Source organism: Balaenoptera musculus, chromosome 16 (genome assembly GCF_009873245.2).
Source record: "Balaenoptera musculus isolate JJ_BM4_2016_0621 chromosome 16, mBalMus1.pri.v3, whole genome shotgun sequence".
Classification (NCBI taxonomy): Eukaryota; Metazoa; Chordata; class Mammalia; order Artiodactyla; family Balaenopteridae; genus Balaenoptera; species Balaenoptera musculus.
The window spans coordinates 22,513,724-22,541,094 of record NC_045800.1 but is presented as its reverse complement, the minus strand read 5'-3'; the positions used below and the strand labels follow the sequence as shown (position 1 = coordinate 22,541,094).

The window sequence follows — 27,371 nt, the reverse complement described above, 5'->3', positions numbered from 1 at the left end:
TCTTTCTCTGAAAGTTGGCAACCTCCCCAAGTGCACAAATACAGATGTTCACTTGTTTATAACTCCTGAACCGGACAGCCTCCAGCTCAGAGGTATCATCATGGGACAGCCCCCTGCAGTTTTCATGGATCACGCCTTATGAATAATGGAAACTTTCAAGAATGATTTCGGTTTCAGATCAGGGATAAGTCCTTTTTATGGGGCCGTATATGTCAGTACTCTGCCCTGGTAAATGATCTGCAGACAGCATAGTCTATCATGAGCCCACCGTTGTTCATTTTTTCCTGCCTGCCATGCTGTTTATTAACTACCATCCATTATTTTAAAAACATTTCTGTAATCAAAGGTAAGAGCAAAAAGAGAAACAGAAGGGTGATAGGAGATAAGTGCACTGCAAATCCGGGTCATGTGTGCCAATGAAATAGGAAAAATGTCTGGGGAAAAATATGCAGATTCTTTCAGAACAGCAGGAATAATCACAGACTTGCATGCTTCCAGAAGGCTCAAGACACACAGAACTTGGGGACACTGACAGTAATACTCTGGGGGTGTTCCTATGGGTAAATGATGTGTCGAGCTGATCAGCTGTCCATCCCCTCATTTTTGGAGCAGTGACATTATGTGAATTTCACCCACCTCAACACCCCTGCTAAAAGCATACTATGATATTAATATGCCCTACAAGTATATTATTATTTTTGAGAATTGTATGACATTTTTTTTGAAATACCTGGAGATACCCTGAGGTTTTTTAAAAAACAGAGTAGAAATCACTGCCTTGAGTAAAAATAACTTCACATTTGGCTGCGGATAGCTCCCCTGATACCATTCATTTGGCATCTAATCATCCTTCTTCCCTGAAGCACCTCACAGCACTCCTGTCGCCCTGTGTTATTACTGGAATCTTGAGTTGTTATTTAATTTTGTCACTGGGTGACAAAGTAAAGGTATGTGTTGTTGCCTTAGAGTGATAGCGATCTTTCCTACTAGTCTTCATCACGTGTGTGTACACCTGTCTATGGCATGACTTATATTTGCTTCTTGGGCAAAATGACACTTTAGTGGAACTAAGAGTGAAAAAAGTGTGAACATGTTAACCATCCGTGAAAAGCAAAGCAACATAATTATGATAAATCCAGACAAAGGTTTACTCTAAGGACATCTTCAACAAAAGTGCAGAATGAGCCTGTCTGCTCGGCCCTCTGTAGAATCAAAAGTACCTTCAAGATAAGTACTCCCCCTAGTGGCAATGGCAATATTTAGCGGGTTTGTGCCAATACAGTTGCAAATAAACACTTAAATAGGAGTTAGCCTCTAAATCAAACCACCTCCCAGGCACTGCCTTATCTCATAATGCTATAGAGAGATTACCAATAGTTTTATTCTGAAACCAGCCTGAGACCCAGGCCTCTGCAATTCACAACATGTCAGTGATCTTAGTCAACATTAATTTTCTCCATCCTGATTGCCGTGTTTTCTTTTACACTACAGAAGGATCTAAAGTTTATGATTTACATGGACAACACAACTGTGTTTCAGAACTGGATGCAAAAGAGATCACAGGCTTAATGTGGATAATAAATTTGCATCCTTGTTAATGTAGAAAATTTTAGCCATGACAAATGTCAAGATGGGAGAACATGGTCCCTGAAATTCAGATGCCCAGAAGTAAGTAATTGGCAACATTAGCAAGCAGCCCAGTCAAGCAAACCCCAGGAAAACAATGGATCAAGAGTTCATTGATTCTATGTGTCTCTCTCTCATTAAAATCACTTGGGTAGCTTTTAAACTACTTATGTCCCAGGCTCAGTCCCAGAGATTCTGATTCAATTAGTCCTGGGTGGGACCACATATATAATATTTTTAAAAGCTCCTCCCCAGGAGATTCTAATGTACCCAGGATTAAGAGCCGCTGAGTATGAAATGTACTCAGCATATTGCCAGGCATATGATCAATTGGATAGAAACTAAAATAAATCAATAATTTATTAATTCACAGACTCATTAACCAGATACTTATTGAGGACTCACTATGTGACAGGCATTGTTCTCTGCTTCAATGCTACAAGGCAAAAAAATTACAAACTAAATACTTACTTTCCAGGAGTCCACTATCTAGTGAATTACAATGGTACTTGGACAGTTGCATCTAGGGTGCCCTCTGCCACAGTGGAGGAAAGCACAGAGTTCAAGTTTTCCCTGATCCCACTCCCCACTAGGGATAACTAACATCCACAGAGCACTTTATAAATTGCAGAGCTTGTGGACCATCATGATATCTAGTTACCAGATATTTCTAGCAACCTTAGCTAAGGAAAGAATTTTTGAAATACCCATTTTACAATGAGGGAACTGAGGCTCACATAGGCTTTTCAGAAAATGATCACTAACTCCTTTTCCTCTTTTCCTTTACAATCAGAAGACCTAAGTTTCAGTTGTGTTTCTACCACTTATAACTTAAAACATGCCAGGCAAGTTCTTTAAAAAAAATATTTACTCTTTACAGTAACCTGACTGATGCAGTCATTATTATCCCCAATATATGATATGGAAATTAAGGTTCAAAGACATAAGGTAATTTAGTTAAGGTCATTAATTCTCTGTTTTCTATCATTTTACTTGGTATATGGGTTCTCTAATTTAATAGCCATGAAATATGAGGCTTCCAACCTGCAAAACCTGGAGAGCTGACTGGCCTGTCTGCCTCTGATCAGCTAGTAATGAGTTGAAATGGACACATATAAGGGAAAAAAAAAAATCCTAGAAGAAATAGGGGTACTAACGTTTTCTCATTAGCAGCCCAAAATATATGAGGACATCGACTTTGAACAAGCCAGATATTTGGGGCAACAATTCTTAGAGATATGAATGTTAAAGCTAGGTTAAAATCAGTCCATGTAGTACAAACTTTTCTTCTTATACACGAGGAGCCCAAGACTCTATGAAATTTAAAAAAAATTGCCTAAGATCACACAATTAGTGGCAGTGCTAAGATCACACAGGGTGTGCTCACACCAAATTGCAAACATGCGGAGGATATATTATTTACTTTTCATAGGATGGACCAAAGTAGTTATCTCTTTAATGGATTTACAATTTTGACTATATTTGCAAAAGTCTGAGGAAAATTCAAGGAGATGAAGCGCATTCAATTTTCATTTAGAATTTCTAACATTAGAACTTGAACCTCAGAATTAAACTAAGACCCGCAGCCCATATGCTCTGTTCTTCTGAATACACATCCCTAGCACCATCTGATTGGAGCACATTTGAATGTTAACTATTCTTTACTACCTCCTAAAATCTGCAAAAGTTATCTTTGCAGGATGGTGCAAGAAGCCAACTATTCTTAAATACTGATTCATTGTTGAAAAATCTCAATTCCTTTGTGTGTGTGTGTGTGTGTGTGTGTGTGTGTGTGTTTGTGTGTGAATTGTAGGAAATCTGGTTAGGGTGCTGGCTCTGTCACTTACTAGCTGTGTGACTTTGTATAAGTCATTAAGCTTTGGGCCTCGGTATCCCTGTTTATAGGGATTTTATTTTTTAGATTAGAATATAGTTGATTGTACAATATTATACAAGTTACAGGTGTACAACACAGTGATTTGCAACTTTTAAAGGTTATACTCCTGTTAGAGTAATTCTAAAATATTGGCTATATTCCCTGTGTTGTAGCTTTTCTATTTTATACATAATAGCCAATTCCCTTCTTTTCTAAATTTTGACTTGGTCCCAAGCCACGAGTTGAGACACAGGCACTTCAGTGAGCTTTTTTCTTCTTCTTTTCACACGGGACCTGATCGGCATCTTGTGGGTACTAGTTACATGATTGTCTTAGGCAAAATAACAGGATGGCAAGTAACTCACTTCCCCAGATCCTACGCCCAGCCAACAGCACACATCTTAGAAGAAATGTAGTGAAGAGACACTCAAATCCAGACAAGAACCTTCCATTTGGTTACGGATCTTACAGTCGCTCTCTCTCAGACACAGGACATCATTCTGGGGATCTATACTAATAACAGCAGGCATCAAGAAAAGAAGAATGTATGGAAAATGCTATTAATAGAGGGAACTTACATGTAATGAGACCCTACTATGCATCTGGAGCTTCAAATACATTTTTCCTCACAATAAACCTACACGAGATGTACTTGTGGGGGGATTAGGTTTTCATGGACACTGGGAAGCTGGAAGCAGAGGTACTGTTCAGGGATTTACTGAACTCTGATTTCCTCCATAGATCAGACGTGGCCTTGATGATGACAGGTTTGACATAAGCCCCAGAAGAAAATGTTATCTGCATTCCCTCAAAAGGAAGCATCAAGTGCAAAGATTGTTCTTGAATATAATGCAAGGCTCAACTTTAAAAGCTCTGTGGAAAATCAAAAGAGTAGACTTCTCAGACATGGCAGGGCATGGTCCTACACAGACAAAGTCACTAGTAGTTCTCTGTGTCCACCCTGTTTTTGATAAATTTCTGCCCTTGGTTAAATACAATGGAAACCCAGTCTAATCTTAAAATAGCACATGTGTATTCTCTTGAATCTGAAATGCTGAACTATTATAAGCCCAACTGATCAGACGAGGAAAAGGAGGACCAGAAAGGGTAGTATTAACTAAGGCTTGAATAGATTAAGTAACCATCTCAACTATTTTTTCCGTAAAGATAAAGAATCCATATGAAAAGGAAGGGCAGCATTATTTCCAGTGGGCATAGGGACTATCAGGTAGTAGAAAGTGTCAAATCAATGACAAAAGCAGGCCTAGGAAGTGGAGGGAAGAGGAACCCAAATCCACAGGCCTGCTCTGATCTAGACTGCAAGTCCTGTTTCAGGGGCTTACACAGCACATCCCCATCAGTTTGACGTTTGCCATTATAAACTAGAATGCTTCCTGCACCTTGACCTTTGCCCTACTACAGTGAGTCTTTGGAATAAGAGAAGCGGCCCTAATTTTCATTTTCAGTATATCTCTCAGAGTTATATCTGGAGAAGATGAAGAACACAGATGAATCAAAGGCCTGGACTCCAGATAGTAGCTGACTTCACTGCCCCCCACCTCCCTCATCCCACATGCTTCCCGGTGATTGGAGGAGTCATTGTATCATGTGCTTAGACTGCCCAATGAATAAGTAAGCAGGGTCTTTGTTGAGTAAGAGTCTTCCAGCTTTGCAGATACTGTCAAAGTGACCCAAACAAAAATAGTGGTGGGTATAGGCGGAGTCCACAGATTCAGGTGTCATCTCAGCCTCAGAGCATGAGCCTCTGACCTCTGCAGAGCTGCCAAGAAGGAGAGGTCAGACGCCAGACCTCTATCAAGAGTGCAGCAGTAACTCAAAGCACTTGGTGTCGGCAAAACTCTATTTGCCAAGGCTACTGCAGACCAGAACCCCCCGCAGCCTGGTACAAGTACAGTCTCCATGGCAAAACATTTGTTTGTTCAGTTCTGAAGAGACAGGTCTTTGTAATTGTTTTATGCAACCCCCAAAGAGGAACTATCCCATGCAATCTAGAAGGAAGAGGGGAGTTTAAATGCTGGCACTTCTTTGAGGTCAGAGGCAATGGATTCCCAACTAGGAAGAAGGCAACAACAAGTTGAGAAAGGGTGATCCAGGAAGCTGGGAAATGAAGTCAATATAAGTCAGAAAACTGATAGTGCAATAAATACTAATCAAATTCTAAGAGTTTTCAGACAAAAAAATGATTGCCCTATCAAAGAGAACTTACTCATCAACCAGTAGGTATGGCTAATCCAAATCCCCAGTTATTTCAAACGGTATCTGTTTGTAATACTGCAATGGGTGTACATTTCCCAATTAATTTGGTTTAGAGTTGGGGAAGGGGAAGACAGACTTTTGTAAAGTCACCTTATTTCTTTCAAACTCAAAGAGTTAAAGCTAAGTTCACATTGGCCTGATTCAATGTTCTTATTTGAAAAAAACAATGAAGGAGGACATTCAATGATAAATTCTTTTCAAAAAGCTCTTTTAAGTCTTGGTCCCCAAAAAAGCTGGCAGAAATAAATATACATTTTTTAAAAGAAAAAAAAAAGTCCTGTGCCTTTCATGAATTGATTGCACCTCCTGCTTCTGCAAGCTAAGAAGTCATATTCCTCTGCAATCACAGATTGTTTGAAGCCAATAAACCAAAGGTGATGACCTTGCTAATACATCCCAGCAGGAGAAAGAAATAAAGCCGTGCTGAGGAATAAGTCTTAAGCACACCAGTTCCCTTTGGAAAGAGGAGAACAGAGCCAAAAATGCCCCAGCTTGACTTATGGATGAACAGTATTTCGGAAACTTCACCTGAAATAAGAAAAAGTGTTTTCTAAAACTCTCCAGGTAATGCTGCTTTCATCCCCTGTGTCCTATGACGCACAGAGCAAAGCCCCCATCCCTAGGCGCCAGCTTCATTGACACGCATGGCTCCCTGGCCTTTGCTCAGAGATGAGCCTGGTCTATGATGGGGCCCCTATCCTCCTACGTAAAGTTAATTCTCTGGTGACAGCACAGTGTGCAGTGCTCAGGATTAGGAATTCAAAAGGGCCCAACATTACATTTGTTTTTAAACAACCCTCCAATACTAGCCAAAGGAAAAACTAGGGGATACTAACAGGAACAAATTCATCTCCCCTTTACCATCATACCAGCTTCCAACACTCACAGAAGCATTATTACAGACGTGCAGCATGGCACTGTCAATCTACATGCTGAAATCAAATTAAATATTTTTCACCTCCTTCATGTGCAACAACAACGAATGAGAGCAAGACCTGACATTTGAGTAAACTACCTCCTGTTACCCTGAGACCACCTGTGATATATAGTATGGGGCAAGCTTTGCATCAATTAACTAAATCCACAGATGACACAGATAATTTGTTTTTTTAAATCTTCTCTCCCCAATCTATTGTCCTGACACTCCTTTTACTGAACACCTACTATGGGCCAAGAACTGTACTTGGTGCTGGGGATACAAAGGTGAATAAGATAATAGGCAACCTTCAAGATGGTCCCTGTAAGGGGGATAAATACGCAGGAAGTGCTAATGATTCAAAGCAGTACGTCAAAAAGAAAAATATGTACAACAGAAAGAGCACGTGAGCAGTGATTTACTCTACGTGGAAGGTCGTGGTCAGGAAGGGGATCACACAAGAGATGATCTCTGTGGGCTCTGGATCAAGACTGTCTGCACTCAGATCTCTTCTCTACTGCCTAGTATCCTGCGACTCTGGGCACAAGCACCCTCATCTATAAAACGGGTATAATGATAGGACCAAACTCAGAGGGTACTGAGAAGATTAATTTATGGTTGATACATATAAAGCTCTTAGAGGAGTGTCTAGCACATAGTAAATCATCAGTATAAATGGTTATCATTTATTAGACAAATAGCATGGAACGGAAAAGGCATTTCAAGCAAAGAAGAAGACCACAGAAGTACAAGATCTAAGGTTTTTGTTTGTTTTGTATTATTTACTGTGTGTTTAGTAAGTGTTGCACATTTAAGATAAGTGTCACTATAATTCTATGAGATAGATACTATTACAGCCCCATTTCTGATGAGGAAATGAAGCAGAGAGATTAGGAAACCTCCTCATCATCTCAGAGCTAGTAAGTGGACAGAGTCTGGATTCACGCCCGGGCATCCAGTGCCCAAGCCCAAGTGCTGACCTGTTTATGGAACGGCCTTCCAAGGGCACATGCTGTTTGGCAGAACCTACAAGTAGTTCACCATGGCTGGAACACATAACGATCTTCCTTTATTGAGAAATATACTAAGGGGAGTGATCAAAGTCAAGTACTATAAATACCCAACAGGAGAAAGACAGGAGAAGCCAAAGGCAAGGTCTATTGAGAGTCCAAAAAATTAAATTCCAAAAACAGAATTTTAAATATGAAAGAAGCACATCTTTGGCATGGGATCCAGAGCAAATTGTGATAAGAAGAAAAAAGTGACCAGAAAGGAAATCAACATCCCTTCAATGTGACATCTGGGCTGGCCGCTCTCTCTCTTGACAAAGCTATCACAGTGACTACCAGATGCGGTCCACAAGTCTTAGCCCTGGAGGCAGTAGCCACCTGGAGAAAATCTACCATAACCCCTCCAGAGAAGGCTGCTGAGTGTTCCCGCAAGATGTGGAGGTGAGTTCTCACTCATGAATATCTCAGAAACGCGGGGGCCTGACAAGCAGATCCAGATGCTCCACACACGTGCAGAGAAAGAGCAGCTCCTTCTCCTACAGCGCTGAGTGGAGTTCTTAACAGCAGCTTTCAGAAAAGGCTTTTCTGATTAGCTCCACCTGCTCTGACCAGTTCCTTTTCACAGAGTCCCCTGGGGGCTAGATATGGTCTAAGTTTAATATTTTAAAAAGTCGCACTCTTCTGGATATCACTTCTTCAGTGTTCTTTAGGCTCTTACACATGCTTGGATTGGGCGTCCTGCTGTTCACTCTCCGTCCTCCCCCAACCCCCAGCTTCACTTTCTTCTCTGTTTGGCACAGATCCCCTCATCTACTACTCATCGCCCCACCCCCACCAGTGCCCCTTGCTTTCTTGTCCTTCTCCAACACCTCTCCGCAACTACACAACCAACTGCTTTCTTGAGGATGACCCACGGCTCACTGGAGTGAAAGCACAGCCATGCTGATTCCAGGCTGTAACCTGGGCTGGGGTCTCAGCTTCGCCCAGCAGTGCCTTCCCTGAGTAGTCCCACCTTGTGTCTCCTCAGCAGCTCCTCCAAACCATCTGACTTCCCTTCTTGGTGAAAGAGATGCAACACTCCTCCTTTTGGCTGCCCCTCACCCACCCTGATTGACCATAGCTGGATCACCCCCCATATAAGCTCCAAGTCCATACACTCTCTGCCACTCAATCCTCGACCAGATTTATTCCCTCCTAAGTTTTACATTTTCATTCTCTTTCTACGGATTCAACCCCCATAAAACAGGGTTGTCCTCACTTAAGGAAAATATTCCTTTAGTCTATGACCTCTTTTATGCAAAAGCATCTTTCTTCCTTTATGTCTCTTCACAGCTTCTTCCTTGAAAGAGTTGTCTCCATATCCTTTTCTCATTCACTAGGGGTAAGTGCTTGGTAGATGTCGACAGAGCAGATGTATGCAGTAAATAACCTTGCCACTCACTGGACTATCCAAGACAAAGGCAGGAACATCACTGTAGAAATGTCTCTTCCTCTCACCTTCTCCCTCATCCAAATGGTCCTATTCATTTTTACTTTATAAGGTTTATTGAAATCACCACCACCACCCCTCCCATATCCCATACTCCATTCCTTCATGCCCTAAAATAAGTCAGCCCCTTCTCAGCTCTTATTCCACTGACTATTGTTCTCATGGTCATGAGTTCTGCTCTTTTCCAAGTGAATACTCAACATGACACCAAGATCAATTTATTTTCCTAAAATTCACATTTCATAAAGTAACCCCCTTGCCCCAAGTGTATTACTTCACCTGGGATAAATATCAGAATAATTAGCCCAGAAGAGTATGAACTGCCCTATTTCTATTTTTCCTAAATCACCTCCAAATACCCTGTCCATACACAGAGTGTACTGCAGTCTTTTACAGTTTCCTCAATATGCCACACTATCAGCACCTAAAGGTGCCTAGAATACAGTAGATACTCAGTAAATAAAGAATTAGCCTCCTTTACTTGTATGATTCCTACTTGTTCTTCAAGATTCAAATCAGATATCCTTTCAACCAGGAAGCTTTCCCTTCTTCAACTCAGGGCATATTACAGTACCTCTATTATGACACTTTACATACCAATATAATTTCTCATTTATTTATCTCTCTCCCACTAGACTGTGAATTCCTTAAGGGCAATAATCAAATCTTATTCATATCTGGATTCATACCATTTATCATGATTTATCATTTATCATGATTCCAGGCATGTATTTATTTACACATTCAATTAATTTGATATATCTCACTTGAATGTCTATGTGCCAGGCACTTTACTGGGCATTCAAAATACAGTGGAAAATAAGATTGATAATATCTCTACCTTCAGGGAGCTTATATTCTAGTGGTGGCATCAGCCAATAAACAAGTAATAAATAGAATCATTACGGATCATGACACATGCAATGAATGAAATAAACAAAGACCTATGGTAGAAAGAAAAAAGAGATCTCTTCTTAATAAGGTGGACATAAATGGTTTTTTAAAAATAAGGTGATATTCAGTCTGAGACCTAAAAAATGAGGAGGAGCTAGTCATGTTGACTGAAAAATGAGACTGTATGTTGGCAGAAGGTAAGAATTAAATTGTGTCCTGGGTATCTTTTGACCTTCTTTGTGCCCGGTACAGAGCTCTATACCCAAAGAGCATTTACTCTCCACAGTTTAATTACTTATTAGTAATAAGCTCAAGTTCTGGCTTCAAAGGATGGACCAAAGCATCAGGTGAGGAGGAAATCCCTTTGAGGGATTATGAGGATATGGAAGCATTGAGCTCCTACTGAAATTGGATGGTGGTGACCTAAATCCCAAGGGACCCCAGGGATGTAAGATTCCACCATGTAGTGTTCAATGACAAAGCAGCAACACCAAAACTGACATCCTAAACACTTCCTGAATGTATAACCAGGTTTGATGTTGGAATGCCCGTTGTTCTGCTTTTTCTCTAGTAAAATTTTCTTTATTGTTTCCTGAGGTCATGCTGATAAATTTACTATACTGTCAGGGCAATGATAGCTTTTGTGTATATCTCATCCATTATTTGCTAAAAGGAGAAGTGGAGAACTCAGCGGAGCCAATCATTGAGGCAAATGAGGAGTGTAAAGATGCAATCTGAGGCCAGACCCTCACAGAAATCTCAGAAAGGCTTGCAGCACCTTTAGGCAGAACTCAGCCAGATTCTAGTAGAAACAGCCTTCATGGTGGTGGTGGTGTGCAGGAAGATTTTGGCAAAATCAAGGGGCCCAACATGCATGCCAAGTACCCTATGGACATAAATGGGTTCCTCGACTTGAATCTGGGCTTTTCACACTTGGCACTGGCTGTGTTCTTATTCTTGAGTGCAATGCAATGGTATTTCACAAGGTCATGTAGCACATTATCCAAAACAGTATTTCCTATATGGAAGGCATGAGGTTAAAACTTAGGATTAAAAAAGTATAAGAAACAGACCTGGCTTTCAGAAACCCTAAACCATTACTTAATATACTGTTTCTAAGAAAAAAAAAAAAAAAAAGATACTTAATATATGTGCCAAGTTCTATTTCAGGTTCCAAGCAAACAAAAATAACTAAGAGAAGATCACATTCTTTGAGTTTCCAAGCTGGTATGGAAATAGACGAACATGGACAAAAACTTGTGCATAACTTTTACTCTGCATTTGCCACACTTGTATAATCACCCACTGAGTGCCTGCCCTTCACTAGGTTTTGAGGTTTTGTAGAGAAGGAGCAATTTCTTACTTATACCTTGATTTCCAGTGTCTACCTAGCACAGTGCCTGCCACAGAAATGGGGACAAGTAGTTATTTGTAAAACTGAACCAAATAAATATACATCTGACAACCATTATAAGATGAAGATACATAATACACTACAGGATTACTGAGGAAGGAACAATTACCTTTGCTTAGTGGGAAATGGGAGGTGGAGAAAAGGGTTAAACATTGCCACGGACCAATAAACATATAAAAAGATGCTCAGTATCACTGGTAGTCAGGGAAATACCCCCTAAAACACTGTGATCAAGACACCATTTTCACTCAACAAACTAGCAAAATTTTAAGTATTGCAAATACCAGAGACCTTCAAGATGGCGGAGGAGTAAGACATGGAGATCACCTTCCTTCCCACAAATACATCAGAAATACATCTAAATGTGGAACAACTCCTACAGAACACCTACTGAACACTGGCAGAAGACCTCAGACTTCCCAAAAGGCAAGAAACTCCCCACGTACCTGGGTAGGGCAAAAGAAAAAAGGAAAAACAGAGACAAAAGAATAGGGACAGGACCTGCACCTCGGGGAGGGAGCTGTGAAAGAGGAAAAGTTTCCACACACTAGGGAGCCCCTTCACTGTCGGAGACAGGGGGTGGCGGGGGGGAAGCTTCCGAGCCATGGAGGAGAGCGCAGCCACAGGGGTGCGGAGGGCAAAACGGAGAGATTCCCACACAGAGGATTGGTGCCGACCAACATTCACCAGCCCGAGAGGCTTGTCTGCTCGCCCGCCGGAGCAGGTGAGGGCTGGGAGGTGAGGCTCAGGCTTTGGAAGTCAGATCCCAGGGAGAGGACTGGGGTTGGCTGCGTGAAGACAGCCTGAAGGGGCTAGTGTGCCACAGCTAGCCAGGAGGGAGTCCGGGCAAAAGTCTGGACCTGCCTAAAAGACAAGAGACCACTGTTTCGGGGTGTGCGAGGAGAGGGGATTCAGAGCACCGCCTAAACGAGCTCCAGAGACGGGCGCGAGCCACAGCTATCAGCGCAGACCCCAGAGATGGGCATGAAACACTAAGGCTGCTGCTGCAGCCACCAAAAAGCTTGTGTGCAAGCACAGATCACTATCCACACCTCCCCTGCCAGAAGCCTGTGCAGCCCGCCACTGCCAGGGTCCCGTGATCCACGGACAACTTCCCCGGGAGAACCACGGCACACCTCAGGCTGTTGCAACGTCACTCCTGCCTCTGCCGCTGCAGGCTCACCGCGTATTCCGCACCACTCCCTCCCCCAACCCTGAGTGAGCCAGAGCCCCCTAATCAGCTGCTACTTTAACCCCGTCCCATCTGAGTGAAGAACACACGCCCTCAGGAGACCTACACGCAGAGGCGGGGCCAAATCCAAAGCTGAACCCTGGGAGCTGTGCGAACAAAGAAGAGAAAGGGAAATTTCTCCCAGCAGCCTCAGAAGCAGCGGATTAAATCTCCACAATCAACTTGATGAAGGCTGCATCTCTGTAATACCTGAATAGACAACGAACCAGCCCAAAATTGAGGCAGTGGACTTTGGGAGCAATTGTAGAGTTGGGGTTTGCTTTCTGCATCTAATTTGTTTCTGGTTTTATGTTTGATCTTAGTTTAGTATTCAGAGTTTATTATCATTGGTAGATTTGTTTACTGATTTGGTTACTCTCTTCCTTTTTTTTTAATATATAGATATATATATATATTTTTTTCCTTTTTCTCTTTTTGTGAGTGTGTATGTTTCTTTGTGTGATTTTGTCTGTATAGCTTTGCTTATACCATTTGTCCTAGGGTTCTGTCGGTCCATTTTTTTTTTTTTTAGTATAGCTTTTAGTGCTTGTTATCATTGGTGGATTTGTTTTTTGGTTTGGTTGCTCTTTCTTTTTTTATTATTTTTAATACTTTATTTGTAATAAATATTTTTTATTTTTTATTTTAATAACTATTTTATTTTACTTTAATTTTTTTCTTTCTCATGGATCATTCTCCAGGATAGATCATATCTTGGGTCACAAAGCAAGCCTTGGTAAAGTTAAGAAAATTGAAATCATATCAAGTATCTTTTCTGATCACAATGGTATGAGACTAGAAATCCATTACAGGAAAAAAATTGTTAAAAATACAAACACATGGAGGTTAAACAGTACACTACTAAATAACCAAGCGATCACTGAAGAAATCAAAGAGGAAATCAAAAAACACCTAGAAACAAATGACAATGAAAACACGATGACCCAAAACCTTTGGGATGCAGCAAAAGCAGTTCTAAGAGGGAAGTTTATAGCAATACAGTCCTACCTCAAGAAACAAGAAAAATCTTAAACAACCTAACCTTACACCAAAAGCAATTAGAGAAAGAAGAACAAAAAACCCCCAAAGTTAGCAGAAGGAAAGAAACCATAAAGATCAGATAAGAAATAAATGAAAAATAAATGTAGGAAACAATAGCAAAGATGTATAAAACTAAAAGCTGGTTCTTTGAGAAGATAAACAAAATTGATAAACCAGTAGCCAGACTCATCAAGAAAAAAGAAGACTCAAATCAACAGAATTAGAAATGGAAAAGGAGAAGTAACAACTGACACTGCAGAAATACAAAGGATCATGAGAGATTACTACAAGCAACTATATGCCAATAAAATGGAAAACCTGGAAGAAATGGACAAATTCTTAGAAAAGCACAACCTTCCGAGACTAAATCAGGAAGAAATAGAAAATATAAACAGACCAATCACAAACACTGAAGTTGAAACTGTGATTAAAAATCTTCCAACAAACAAAAGCCCAGGACCAGATGGCTTCACAGGCGAATTCTACCAAACACTTAGAGAAGAGCTGACACCTATCCTTCTCAAACTCTTCCAAAATATTGCAGAGGGAGGAACACTCCCAAACTTATTCTAAGAGGCCACCATCACCCTGATACCAAAACCAGAAAAAGATGTCATAAAGAAAGGAAACTACAGGCCAATATCACTGATGAACGTAGATGCAAAAATCCTCAACAAAATACTAGCAAACAGAATACAACAGCACATTAAAAGGTTCATACACCATGATCAAGTGGGGTTTATCCCAAGACTACAAGGATTCTTCAATATACACAAATCAACCAATGTGATAAACTATATTAACAAATTGAAGGAGAAAAAACATATGATCATCTCAATAGATGCAGGGAAAGCTTTCGACAAAATTCAACACCCATTTATGATAAAAAACCCTCCAGAATGTAGGCACAGAGGGAACTTACCTCAACATAATAAAGGCCATATATGACAAACTCACAGCCAACATCATTCTCAATGGTGAAAAACTGAAACCATTTCCTCTAAGATCAGGAAGAAGACAAGGTTGTCCACTCTCACCACTATTATTCAACATAGTTTTGGAAGTTTTAGCCAAGCAATCAGAGAAGAAAAAGAAATAAAAGGAATCCAAATCAGAAAAGAAGAAGTAAAGCTGTCACTGTTTGCAAATGACACGATACTATACATAGAGAATCCTAAAGATGCTACCAGAAAACTACTAGAGCCAATCAATGAATTTGGTAAAGTAGCAGGATACAAAATTAATGCACAGAAATCTCTTGCATTCCTATACACTAATGAGGACAAATCTGAAAGAGAAATTAAGGAAACACTCCCATTTACCATTGCAACAAAAAGAGTAAAATACCTAGGAATAAACCTACCTAAGGAGACAAAAGACCTGTATGCAGAAAACTATAAGACACTGATGAAAGAAATTAAAGATGATACAAACAGATGGAGAGATATACCATGTTCTTGGATTGGAAAATCAACATTGTGAAAATGACTCTACTACCCAAAGCAATTGACAGATTCAATGCAATCCCTATCAAACTACCAACGGCATTCTTCACAGAACTAGAACAAAAAATTTCATAGTTTGTATGGAAACACAAAAGACCCCGAATAGCAAAAGCAATCTTGAGAAAGAAAAATGGAGCTGAAGGAATCAGGCTCCTGGACTTCAGACTATACTACAAAGCTATAGTAATCACGACAGTATGGCACTGGCACAAAAACAGAAATACAGATCAATGGAACAGGAAAGAAAGCCCAGAGATAAACCCAAACACATATGGTCACCTTATTTTTGATAAAGGATGCAAGAATATACAATGCAAAAAAGACAGCCTCTTCAGTAAGTGGTGCTGGGAAAACTGGACAGCCAGCTACATGTAAAAGAATGAAATTAGAACACCCCCTGACACCATACACAAAAATAAACCCAAAATGGATTAAAGACCTAAATGTAAGGCCAGACACTATCAAACTCTTAGAGGAAAACGTAGGCAGAACACTCACTCTGACATAAATCACAGCAAGATCCTTTATGACCCACCTCCTAGAGAAATGGAAATAAAAACAAAAATAAACAAATGGGACATAATGAAACTTAAAAGCTTTTGCACAGCAAAGAAAACATAAACAAGACGAAAAGACAACCCTCAGAATGGGAGAAAATATTTGCAAATGAAGCAACTGACACAGGCTTAATCTCCAAAATTTACAAGCAGCTCATGCAGCTCAATTTCAAAAAAACAAACAATCCAATCCAAAAATGGGCTGAAGACCTAAATAGACATTTCTCCAAAGAAGATATACAGATTGCCAACAAACACAGGAAAGGATACTCAACATCACTAATCATTAGAGAAATGCAAATCAAAACTACAATGAGGTATCACCTCACACCAGTCAGAATGGCCATCATCAAAAAATCTACAAACTGTAAATGCTGGAGAGGGTGTGGAGAAAAGGGAACCCTCTTGCACTGTTGGTGGGAATGTAAGTTGATACAGCCACTATGGAGAACAGTATGGAGGTTCGTTAAAAAACTAAAAATAAAACTACCATACGACCCAGTAATCCCACTACTGGGCATATACCCTGAGAAAACCAAAAAGAGTCATGTACCACAATGTTCATTGAAGCTCTATTTACAATAGCCAGGACATGGAAGCAACCTAAGTGTCTTTCAACAGATGAATGGATAAAGAAGATGTGGCACATATATACATTGCAATACTACTCAGCCATAAAAATAAATGAAATTGAGTTATTTGTAGTGAGGTGGATGGACCTAGAGACTGTCATACAGAGTGAAGTAAGTCAGAAAGAGAAAAACAAATACCGTATGCTAACACATATATATGGAATCTAAAAAAAAAAAAAAAGGTTCTTAAGAACCTAGTGACAGGACAGGAATAAAGACACAGACGTAGAGAATGGACTTGAGGACACGGGGAGGGGGAAGGGTAAGCTGAGACGACGTGAGAGAGTGGCATGGACATATATACACTACCAAATGTAAAATAGATAGCTAGTGGGAAGCAGCCACATAGCACAGGGAGATCAGTTCGGTGCTTTGTGACCACCTAGAAGGGTGGGATAGGGAGGGTGGGAGGGAGATGCAAGAGGGAGGAGATATGGGGATATATGTATATGTATAGCTGATTCACCTTGTTATAAAGCAGAAACTAACACAACAATGTAAAGCAATTATACTCCAATAAAGATGTTAAAAAAAAAAAAAGAAAATACCCAGTGCTGGTGAAATCATTGGGAAATGTACAGTCTGTTATTGCTTGTGGGTATATGAATTATCCTAACCATCTTGGAAAGTAATCTCAGGTATCTTTTAACATTATAAACGTATTTGGTTTTGATACAGCAATATCCCGTTTAGGACTCTAGAGTACTTTACAAAGAGAAAATTACCAAAAATGTAACAACATGTTTACAAACATGTTTATTGAAGCACTATATGTAATAGCAAATATTGTAGAAATTAGATAATGATCCAATAAAAAGGTCAGGGATAAGTAGTGTAGCTTGGAGTTAATAGAACAGACTCAGGATCCATCTCTGACACTTACTGACTACATGAACATCGGGCACTTTAATTTTTAAGCCTTAATGTTTCTAAGCCTCACTTCTCTCATATGTAAACCTGGGATACTAGTAGTGCCTATTTTATAGGGTTGTTATGAGGATAAAAAGCACTGAAAACACTTCCTGGCTCAAAAGAAGCACTACATAATTTAATTAAGCATGCAGTTGTTAAATTCAGTATACAACATCCATACTATTTGATGCTTATAAACCTGACCCATTTTTCTTAGTGTATTCATCTGGACAGACACCCATAACTCATTGTTAAGTGAAAATAACAGGTTGTCAGAGTCCTATGAACAGTTTCTCCTACTTTCTCAAACAAACAAAAAAGTGGTCCACATACGTATATGTGTGTTGGTATTTTTGAGTTGGGTCATGACGATATGGACAGAATCACACAAAACTCTCAGCATCACTGACCTCAGGGAAGCTGGATCAGTGTGGACAGTGAAAGACTACTAACATTTTTTGTTTGCCTCTGCATTGTTTGGTTCATTATAATGAACATACTTTTTTTTTTTGATTTTTTGAAAATAATAAGATTTAATCAAATGAATTTATAAGTCCAGGACCCACAAGCAGCTCTGCATGACACAAATATGGGGATGCGGGTGGGAGTTACAAAGCTCAAAGGAATCCAGAATCCAAAGCACCCCCTGATCCTGCTGGGGAGCTTGGCTCTCTCCTGGGGGTGACTGGGAAGGCACTAAACATCTGCAAACACGGGGATGAATGAATAGCATCACTGGATCTGTGTAACACAAAGAGCCCTCCTGCAGGGAAATTTCACACTCTAGCTTTATTCTTTTTCTCTTTTAGGGTGACTACCCCCCTTCTCTATTCTTGTATTTGTGGCTGACTGAAAGCTGGATTGCGTAGCACAACATCCTTCAAAGCTGAGACTAATAATCTATCCAAGACGCTCTATGCTTTTCCCCTGGATGAGGAGTAGAAAGGGAGAGGCTTCCAGCTAATGGGAATCACCCACAGGGTTGGCAGAAAGTCACCATCTTCAGGTCAGCTTCTGTCAGCCTGAACCCCTTGAGCTCTCCAGAAAGTACTGGCTGAAGCCAACCCCACACAGATGCTGCTTCAAGGCACTCTACAGCCATGCTCTCCACAAAGACTCTACTGGGAAGCTTCTCTTGGTAATCGCTGTGTGTAACACCCAAGAAGAAGCAAAGTGACTCCCGTGACAAGGAAACAGGGCTGGCTCCCAGCGCAGAATCAAATGGCCTAACCCATTCTCTCCGCTTTAACTATATGCTTCTTCATCCCACAAAAGCAGGTACTGCAGCTTGAGAAGTACGTAATTGTGGAGATGTGTTCGGAAGCTTGTGTTTCATGTGGATCAGAAAATAGGATACTAGGGAGTTTGAGAAGTCAGCCAGGCCAGGCAAGCTCTACGATAGACACACTGCAGGTTGTGTGTCCCTTTAAGAGAGTACACCTTCAGTCCTTCCAGAATTGCCTAGGGCTTCCTCACCAGCTAAGCCTCTCTTAGCAGAATGCTGATTACCCTGGCACAGGGGGAAAAAAGGTTAATATATTTCTTCTCAGAGATACTGTATCTAGATTTTGACATTTTATTTATCTCAACCTTTAGGCTTATCTTGCTTCAGTATGGTAAAATCACCAGCTCTACCAAATCTCACAGCTTAATCCACTGGAAGGTAGAGAAGATGTTGAGGTGTAGTTAATTGTTCTGTGTCAGATCATCCCCCTTTCCTCTCAGTTTGACTCCCTGAGTGAACGACAACACAAAACAAAACAAAATCAACAACTTGCTCCAGGATTAAGGTGTAATCAATGACAAGGCCAAATGGGAGCCAAAGCTCATTAATTTGGTATAGCGGCATCTCGCTCTGTCAGCCAGGCTTTGTGGATTCAGTGAGGTTGAAAGCCCTAGAACATCACTGCAAGGTCAGCTGCTTCTTGGCCTCTCTCCTGTTCTAAGACCCCAGGGACGTTTGCCACTTGCCCCCTTTGGACTCTTCAGCTGGTAAAAGTTGTAAAGAATATGGGCTCAATCAAAAAGCGCATATATCTATTTGTTGGACAAGAAGCCATTTCCCTGTTGCCCAGTATTTTTCTAGAATAGGACAAATGCTGCTCGAAATGTCATAGCACTTTGAAAACCCTATTTTTAATATACATATATGTATGTAACAATCATATACATACACATACATACATGTATACATATATATATGATTAAAATGTTGTTTACTTATGTACAGCAAGATCCCCCAGAAGACAGATGGGACTCTGGATGATCAATAAGCAGTGAAATGACTGAAGTTTATAACTAGCATGCCTGTAAGTGTGTGGGCTATTACTGACAAGTTGTGTGACCTTGGAACACTAAAAATGTATTGGGAGGATGCAATAATGCACGTCAAGCACTGAGCATCGTGCCTGACACATCGGGAGTGCTCGATCAAAGCTAATTTTTGTTACTGTTGTCATGATTTTCATGAGCAACAGCATTACTGCCGTTACCATGAAACCAGCAAGGTGTTGGGTTTAAGGACATAAAGTCTAGTTGAGAAGAGAGAATATACACATGAGCAAAGCAAAGAAGCAACACTTATATCTTTATTATAACACTTAACAGTTGTATGACAGTGTGTCTATTTAGATTTAACATCTCCTGGGATCTGGCAGCTCTGGGTGCTGCGTAAGTATCTTATTCAATACAATTACATAAGGTAGGTTACAGGCAAGTACAGTTCTCTCTCATTTTAACTGTCCAAAGATCTTTGTCTCTCTAAACAATGAAGTCCTGGAAGGCAGAACCTACATGCTACGGATCTATGTACTCACCCAACTTTCCTTCCCTAGATAAGAGCAATGTAAGGCCTAGAGGAGTTAATCAATTCATCTTTGTTGAATAAATGAGTGAGAAAGAGAGTTATAGGTTAGTGACCATGCAGTAGAGACAAAACTGTAGTATTCACTGGTCTGTTCAAAACCAGATACTTACTGAGCATTATCTATATGCTAAGTCCTGCATTCAGTGCTGAGTGCCCTGAGTATCTCTAAACCCTGGCCTGTGCCCCTAAGAAACCCCTGACGGTTGGCATAGGCAGGTTTTCTGAGAAGATTGTACAAGCTGGTACAGGAGAAAATGAGTCAACACTTAGCAGTCTACTCTCCTTCAAGATGACGTGGAACCATAAGGACCTTTCTTCCTGGTCCCCATCCTTGACCCATCCAGGCCTGTCCCTCTCCACCTCTACGTTAACACCCCCAAAATGTTCCCTAAAGACCAAATATGGGCACCATGAGCCACTCAAAAAATGCAGCCCTGAAAAGCAATTGTGAAGTATTCTAAATATTCCCTTTTCTCCTTACTTCTTTTCTAAATTGTCTTTTCAGACATGTACTCTTCCATCAAAGTATTAAAACGGGCAGTTGTAATAACATAGAACACCCCCAGGAATCATTTGCCACATATGACATGTAGAACATGACATATATGGCAAATGACTATTGTGGGTATGTTAGAAAAGTAAATATAAATGGGTATATACACACACATATTACTTGTACATATGTGTATATTATGTGTATATACGTGTGTGTGTGTATATGTATACATATGTATATATGTTCCAGTGAAACTGATTCTAAGATGGAAAAGTCAGCAGGTCATTCTTGCCACATTTTCCCAGGCTTAAGCCCATGGAGTTTGCTCCCTCAGAAGGGAGGTCTGGTACTACTGGAACGTGATGCCGTTTTTATTTCACTAAGCCCCTCCCTTAAGATAAGAAAAGAATATTCTTCCTAGACTGAGGCATCAGTAATAGTGCCCCATCAGAGAGAAAGAAGCACGCTGAGCGTGAGCTTCAGCAATCCAGGACAAGCTGTTCCTCACATCCTTCCAATATGCCCTTCCCAGGACTACTCAGGTGGGGAGTTACGGCTGCTCTGCCTCTGTCCCACTGAGACAAAACTGCACGTCTTTTAATTTTCTAATATGCCGACAACACTTTACATGGCAGATGCACTACACAGTAAAAGCTGGCTTTTACTTTCATTTATGCACATACATTAGAGAAATTTTCCAAGGAGGCATAAGCTTACTCAGAGATGCTGACGAATAGGTACTGAATTTAAACAATACAGCAGGAGTCAGGCCCTTAATGTATTAAAGAACTGTACTTTTTAAGGCTCCTACCAAACTTCCCACACTTGAAATCAGTTACATAAATTTCCTTGGGACAGAAACTCTGCATAATTGACCTCCTACTTGGGGAAAGAGCTCAATAATTGAAATGCCTGACAACAAACAAAAGAACAGAATCTAGCCTTTTCTTTGGTCTACTAGGGTTCTCCTAAAGCACAGGACAATTTATTTGGGGCTTCTTGTACACAGTGTCAAGCCTAATGGAAAACAGACATCAGGTGAAAATGAAATTTAATGAACAATCTTCTTGTGAGGCCTGGTAGATTCCTTTGGGGTGTCTATCCAATCCATGAGCCTCCTCTTGTGACCACTGCAATCCCCAATAAGAAGCAGGCCCTGAAACCAAATTGCTTCCATGTAAATCAACTTTCCCTCCCAAGCCACTGTTGACTGCACCAGGGGGGGACACCTGACACAAACAGGGTGACTGCAGTCTTTCTCCCTAGACCTCAGCACTGACACTGAAAGCCAAGAGGCAGCCTCTCCCGGTCATGTGAACTGACAGGTAATGGAACCCCCCGCTGATCTTATGTGGTCGACACTCACTAGCTTTGGTCTGCCCACAGACCACTCCCACCTTTCTGTATAACGACTCTCACTTAGTCTGTGTGTGTGTGCCTGTACGTGTGTGAATACCATCTCCGGAGTTTGTCTCCATCCTCTCCCAGGTCAGGGATCATCATGTGATCCAGGCCTGACCAATTAGAGGAGGTGCTCTCCTGGACCTCAGGGATTGGTTCGGGCACGGGCCCACGACACAGGCTGGTGGAGAAGAGCCAATCGGGAGTGGGATAAATCAGTATCTTTTTAAGAAACAAAACAGAACAACAGAATGTATAGTTTCCAAGGAAAAAGGAGAGAATAACTGCCTGGGCATTTGAGGACCTTCTTTCGTGCTAAGTCCAATAAGTTAGTCTGCCCTCAAAGGATTTGTTCATTCATTTGAAAAAGTACTAATTGCCCACTCTGTATGTGTGACGCAGTAGTGTGAATCCCAGAAATAAAGGCAAGCGTATAAGTGTGTGTGTGCCCCTTTGTGCTGCAGAACCACAGAAGGGAAGCTGTGAAAGAATGTTGCCCTGGTAGCCTGCCTGGTTTCTGTAGACCTAGAGGCTACATTGATCCCCTCTGCAAAGATATCCTTATTCTTTCGTTTCTGCCCCCATAAGCTCACAGATCAGTGAGAACTATGGGAACCAAAATGCATAAAGACAACCTAATAAGCAGTTTAGCAAAAGGATCTGTGACCAAAAGAAGAGGTCTATAAAAAGGAAGGGTCCAGCCTTCCTGGAAATGAACCCCAGCCCATGGCTAAGGGAAACGGAGAGCAAACAGAGGAAGAGAGAGAACAAGGAAGCAGAAACCTTCCCACCAGGAAGCGGGGGTGGGGGTGAGCAGCCTGCCCAGGACATCATGTTTAAGTAACACAGTAATTATTAGCTCAGCTTCCCTACCTCCAAAGCGAGCTCTCCGTGATGCTCCCCAGGTTATAGTCATAGAGCTTTGTCAAAATGAGAATCACCTGAAGGCAAAAGAAGAAATCACGGTTAGTTTCAAACAATGACAATCTCATAGAACTGAAATGGCCCAAGGGAGGGCTTACAATTCCTTTAATGGGCACTTCACATAATTGAATGAGTTGTGGCAGCATCCGCTTACACAGACTGGGGAAGGGTTTGCCTGTGCCTTCCCTTAAACAGCTCAAGCCTGATGCCCTCCCTAACCTTCTCCCTCTCACCCGGCAGCAAGACTTACCTGCCCATCCAGGCATCTCTTATCCTGGTGGGCTTAACACTTGCAGGAAAGCTAGCAGAGCTGTCAGATACGTGCCCTGCAAGGCAGCCACCAAGCAGACGGCTGGGAGAGAGGAAGGTCAGTGACACAGGTCCCAGCCCTCCTCACTGTACCAGACGGGCAGGTAACTCAGCCTCTCTGAACCTCAACATGCTATCTCTCAAAAAGGGTGGGGCTTCCCTGGTGGCACAGTGGTTGAGAATCTGCCTGCCGATGCAGGGGACACGGGTTCAAGCCCTGGTCTAGGAAAGATCCCGCATGCCGCGGAGCAACTAGGCCCGTGAGCCACAACTACTGAGCCTGCGCGTCTGGAGCCTGTGCTCCGCAACAACAGAGGCCGCGACAGTGAGAGGCCCGCGCACCGCGATGAAGAGTGGCCCCCGCGCCCCGCAACTGGAGAAAGCCCTCACACAGAAACGAAGGACCCAACACGGCCTAAAATAAATAATAATTTTTAAAAAAGGGTGGCTGTGAGGGGTTAAATTAGGTCATAAATGCAAATTATGCTTCCATTAGCATGGGGTTCTTAAATGCTAGTTCCTTCTCTTTCTTCTCTGCGGGTTTGGCTTTATTTCTTCTGATCTCGCAATTTCTGGGAAAGCCACTGGACCGGAGCAACAAGCACTAAGCAACAGCATTTGAACAGGCACAGATCTCTGTCTTATGGGGTCCTGAAGCTTACAGAATTTAGGGAGCCCTTCATAAGAAACAAGATATATAATTATGAGTTCCAATCTCCACACCCTGGGAAGGGGGCTATGCAATTAAGGGACTTTGAAACTTAAGCTTCATTCACTTCTCGGCAAACCTTCCCTGATTTTAACTTGTTGCTCTTTTCAACCTCACTCAGAGGAAGCCAAACGATTTGGCTCATTCTTTTAGAATTCAACACCTATGAACCATTTACTAGGAGCCCAGGATTTTGCCTGATGCCAAAAGGGAACATACATACAGATGAGGCCTGGTGGTCTGGGATCCGCTGAAACTCATGACCTGGCTCCGCCGCCTTAAGTGAAGCACAGGAGTGCCACTTGGGAAGATACAACAGAGCAGTGTATTTCTAACCATGGATGGTCTCAGCCCTTATTTGCTCTCCTTACATAATGAAAAGAACCTAATAGCTCTGCTTTGTTTTCTGTTCAGGGTCATATTTCTCTCCTCATACTCGTAACCTAGAACATTCAGCCCAGTCCTGCTGTTTCCAACTCAGCAGAAAAATGTTGACATCAATTTCCTGGATTTTCTCTGAAGGCCAAGGGATCAGTTCTAGCCACAGTGAGCACAGAACAGTCTAACCTTGAATTCCAAGGCAGCAAGATGCCAAGAAGTGCTGAATCCTTCCAAGTTCTACTCTGCTAGCACAGGGCTCGCTTTACGGAAGGCACAGCTTCGATGAGCACATTCTGATCACTTCTTTCACAGCAAGCAAACTGGAACCCCATGACCTTAGGTTTGCTCCAAGTTCAAGGGAATGAAGGACCACGGTCACCCCAAGATAGGCAGAAATCTGAGGACCTGTGCTCTAAGGCTACCCATCTCCTTAACCGCCGCACAGGCCTCCTTCAAGGACCTGTTCAAAACTTAACTTCTTTAGCAAAACGTAAGCATGTGTGAGGCTCTGGGCACCCTATGGGCCCGTCAGATGGCAGGCCTGCGGTGGGGGCATATGCTTAACAGATCCGTGTGCCAATTAAGTCGCTTGAAGTGCTAAATTTCAATCACCGCCATCCCGGGAATGCTGATCAGCGGCAGCGGGGTGGCTGTTTGTTTGAAGACACAGAGTGATGTCGCTGCTCTACCTCGATATGATTTTGCCGAATAGGCCTATAAATCCCCCACCAAGAAAACGGGTGTGTGGGCATAAAGCACTTCTAGGTAGTTGCTCTCCTGATACAAGACGGCAGTAAACTAAATAATGAAGTTCAGCGGGTCACAAACTGCCTCTCCCATCCATCTGACGAGGGAATTCACTGGAGCCCCAGAGAAGGAACCTTTTTAACCCAGCATGTAATGGTGTGGAACCCCTCACACACACACAGAAAGTGTTTAAGCAGTTCACAGGCAGGAGGGCAGGGAGGTAAAAATCCACTCCCTGACTCTTCTTGCTGGGCTGGTAAAACGAAAATGCCAGTGATACGCTCAGGCAGTTTGTCAATACTGCACCAGATGAGGTGTCATTTATGGCATTTCAAAGCATATCTGCTTGAATCAATCTAATCTTTCTGTTTTCAGAAAGAGGGCAAGAAAGGAGGGAGAACTGCTGACCTTTAGTTATGTTTTCAATCGATTATTTGAAATCTCTTTTCCCCTCTTTTTTTTCCCTTTCCTGTCTATATGCATTATTTACCACCTTACTCCTGGATGGTGACATGTCATTATATTAGCTCGGATTTGTTGTGTTTGTTTGTTTGTTTTTCTGCTCTGGTTAATTAGCAATACTGTTTTACAGAATTAGCATCTGTTAAAGGGCCACAGCCAAAACTACCACCATTAGATGAGAAAAAGAGGTAAACGCAATTGTCTGCCTAGTCTGGCTCGACTGTCTACCATTTTTGTGTATTTTTCAAATAAACAAACAAAAAATCACTGGAACTTATTGATCAAGTGAAATGTTATAAGTACTTAAAAAATATATAAATCGTCATTTACTTTTATTCATTTGGTAAACAACTTTCACGTATAGATTTAATTCCGAGTCCAAGTGTACAGCGTTTAATTGTACATCCAATCAATGAGAATAAGGCTGTTTTGATAAATGCATTTGCACAAAATGGAATATCTGTGAACATCTTGTTTTCTTCCTATATCTTGTTCTCATGATATAGTACCAAAATATCCCTGATTCAAAACAATAAGTGGTGACCATATGGTAATACCTTTTTTAGGTTCCTCTTTAAATCTTAGGATACTTTCTTTAAATAGCTATAATCTAAATATCTATGACTAGACAACCTCTACCTACACTGTGTCAGTACCTCAGTGCCCACTTATTTCTGGGACTTTCCACAGTGCCATGTCTAAGGATCCCCCAACCAGTCTAGGAGCTGCTGTCACCACAAGTCATCAGACCTGTTCTTTTGCTGGGGCTCCTTCCTGCCATATCCACTGCTCATAAAGCTTCTGGGGGGGGCGGTGCGGGGGAGAGGAGGAACTTCATTTTCTCCATACTTATAAAGAGGATGCTGAAGCCTATCCACCAAGCTGCTGTTTTCAAATCACTCATTCCTTGGAGGATGGGAAGGCACCAGAAACTGTGCCAGGCTCTGTGCAGGGATAAATGAGGGTCTTCAAGGGAATGAAGCTTCCTTTGTGGCTTCCTCCCCAGCAATGAGCTCAACAAACTATTACCTCTTTTTCCAGAGTCTCCCAAAGCTCCCACTGAATAATTCCACCAATTCCAGCCTCTCACCCGCCCCTCTGTATACAGGTATTAAGAAACCATCACATAAAGAAAATGTAGTATTCCTAATGCCATTTGCAACATGGATGCAACATGGATGGCCTAGAGATTATCATACTAAGTGAAGTAAGTCAGAAAGACAAATACCCTATGATATCACTTATAACCGGAATCTAAAATATGACACAAATGAACTTATCTATGAAACAGAAACAGACTCACAGACATAGAGAACAGACTTGTGGCTGCCAAGGGGGAGGCAGGGGTAAGGAGAGATGGATTGGGAGTTTAGGAGTAGTAGATGAAAACTATTATATATAGAATGGATAAATAAGGTCCTACTGCATAGTACAGGGAACTACATTCAATATCCTGTGATAAACCATAAGGGTCAAAAGAGTATCAAAAAGAAATACAGTATGTGTGTGTGTATATATATATATATATAACTGAATATATATATATATAACTGAATCACTTTGCTGTACAGTAGAAATTAACACATTGTAAATCAACTATCCTTCAATAAAATAAATTTTTAAAAAAGGAAAATGTAGTATAGTAGCCCACACAATGGAATATTATTCAGCCATAAAAAAGGAAATCCTGCCATTT

The 27,371-nt window shown here is 41.4% G+C and overlaps 1 protein-coding gene across 1 annotated transcript in view; it reads right to left on the bottom strand.

Moving 5' to 3' along the window:
- Positions 1-27,371, bottom strand: part of SORCS1 (sortilin related VPS10 domain containing receptor 1) — a 414,532-nt gene that overhangs the window by 349,090 nt on the left and 38,071 nt on the right. Inside the window, exon 4 of the mRNA XM_036829279.1 lies at positions 23,017-23,084. Coding sequence (XP_036685174.1) covers positions 23,017-23,084 — 68 coding nt within the window. The remainder of the gene's footprint in view (positions 1-23,016; positions 23,085-27,371) is intronic.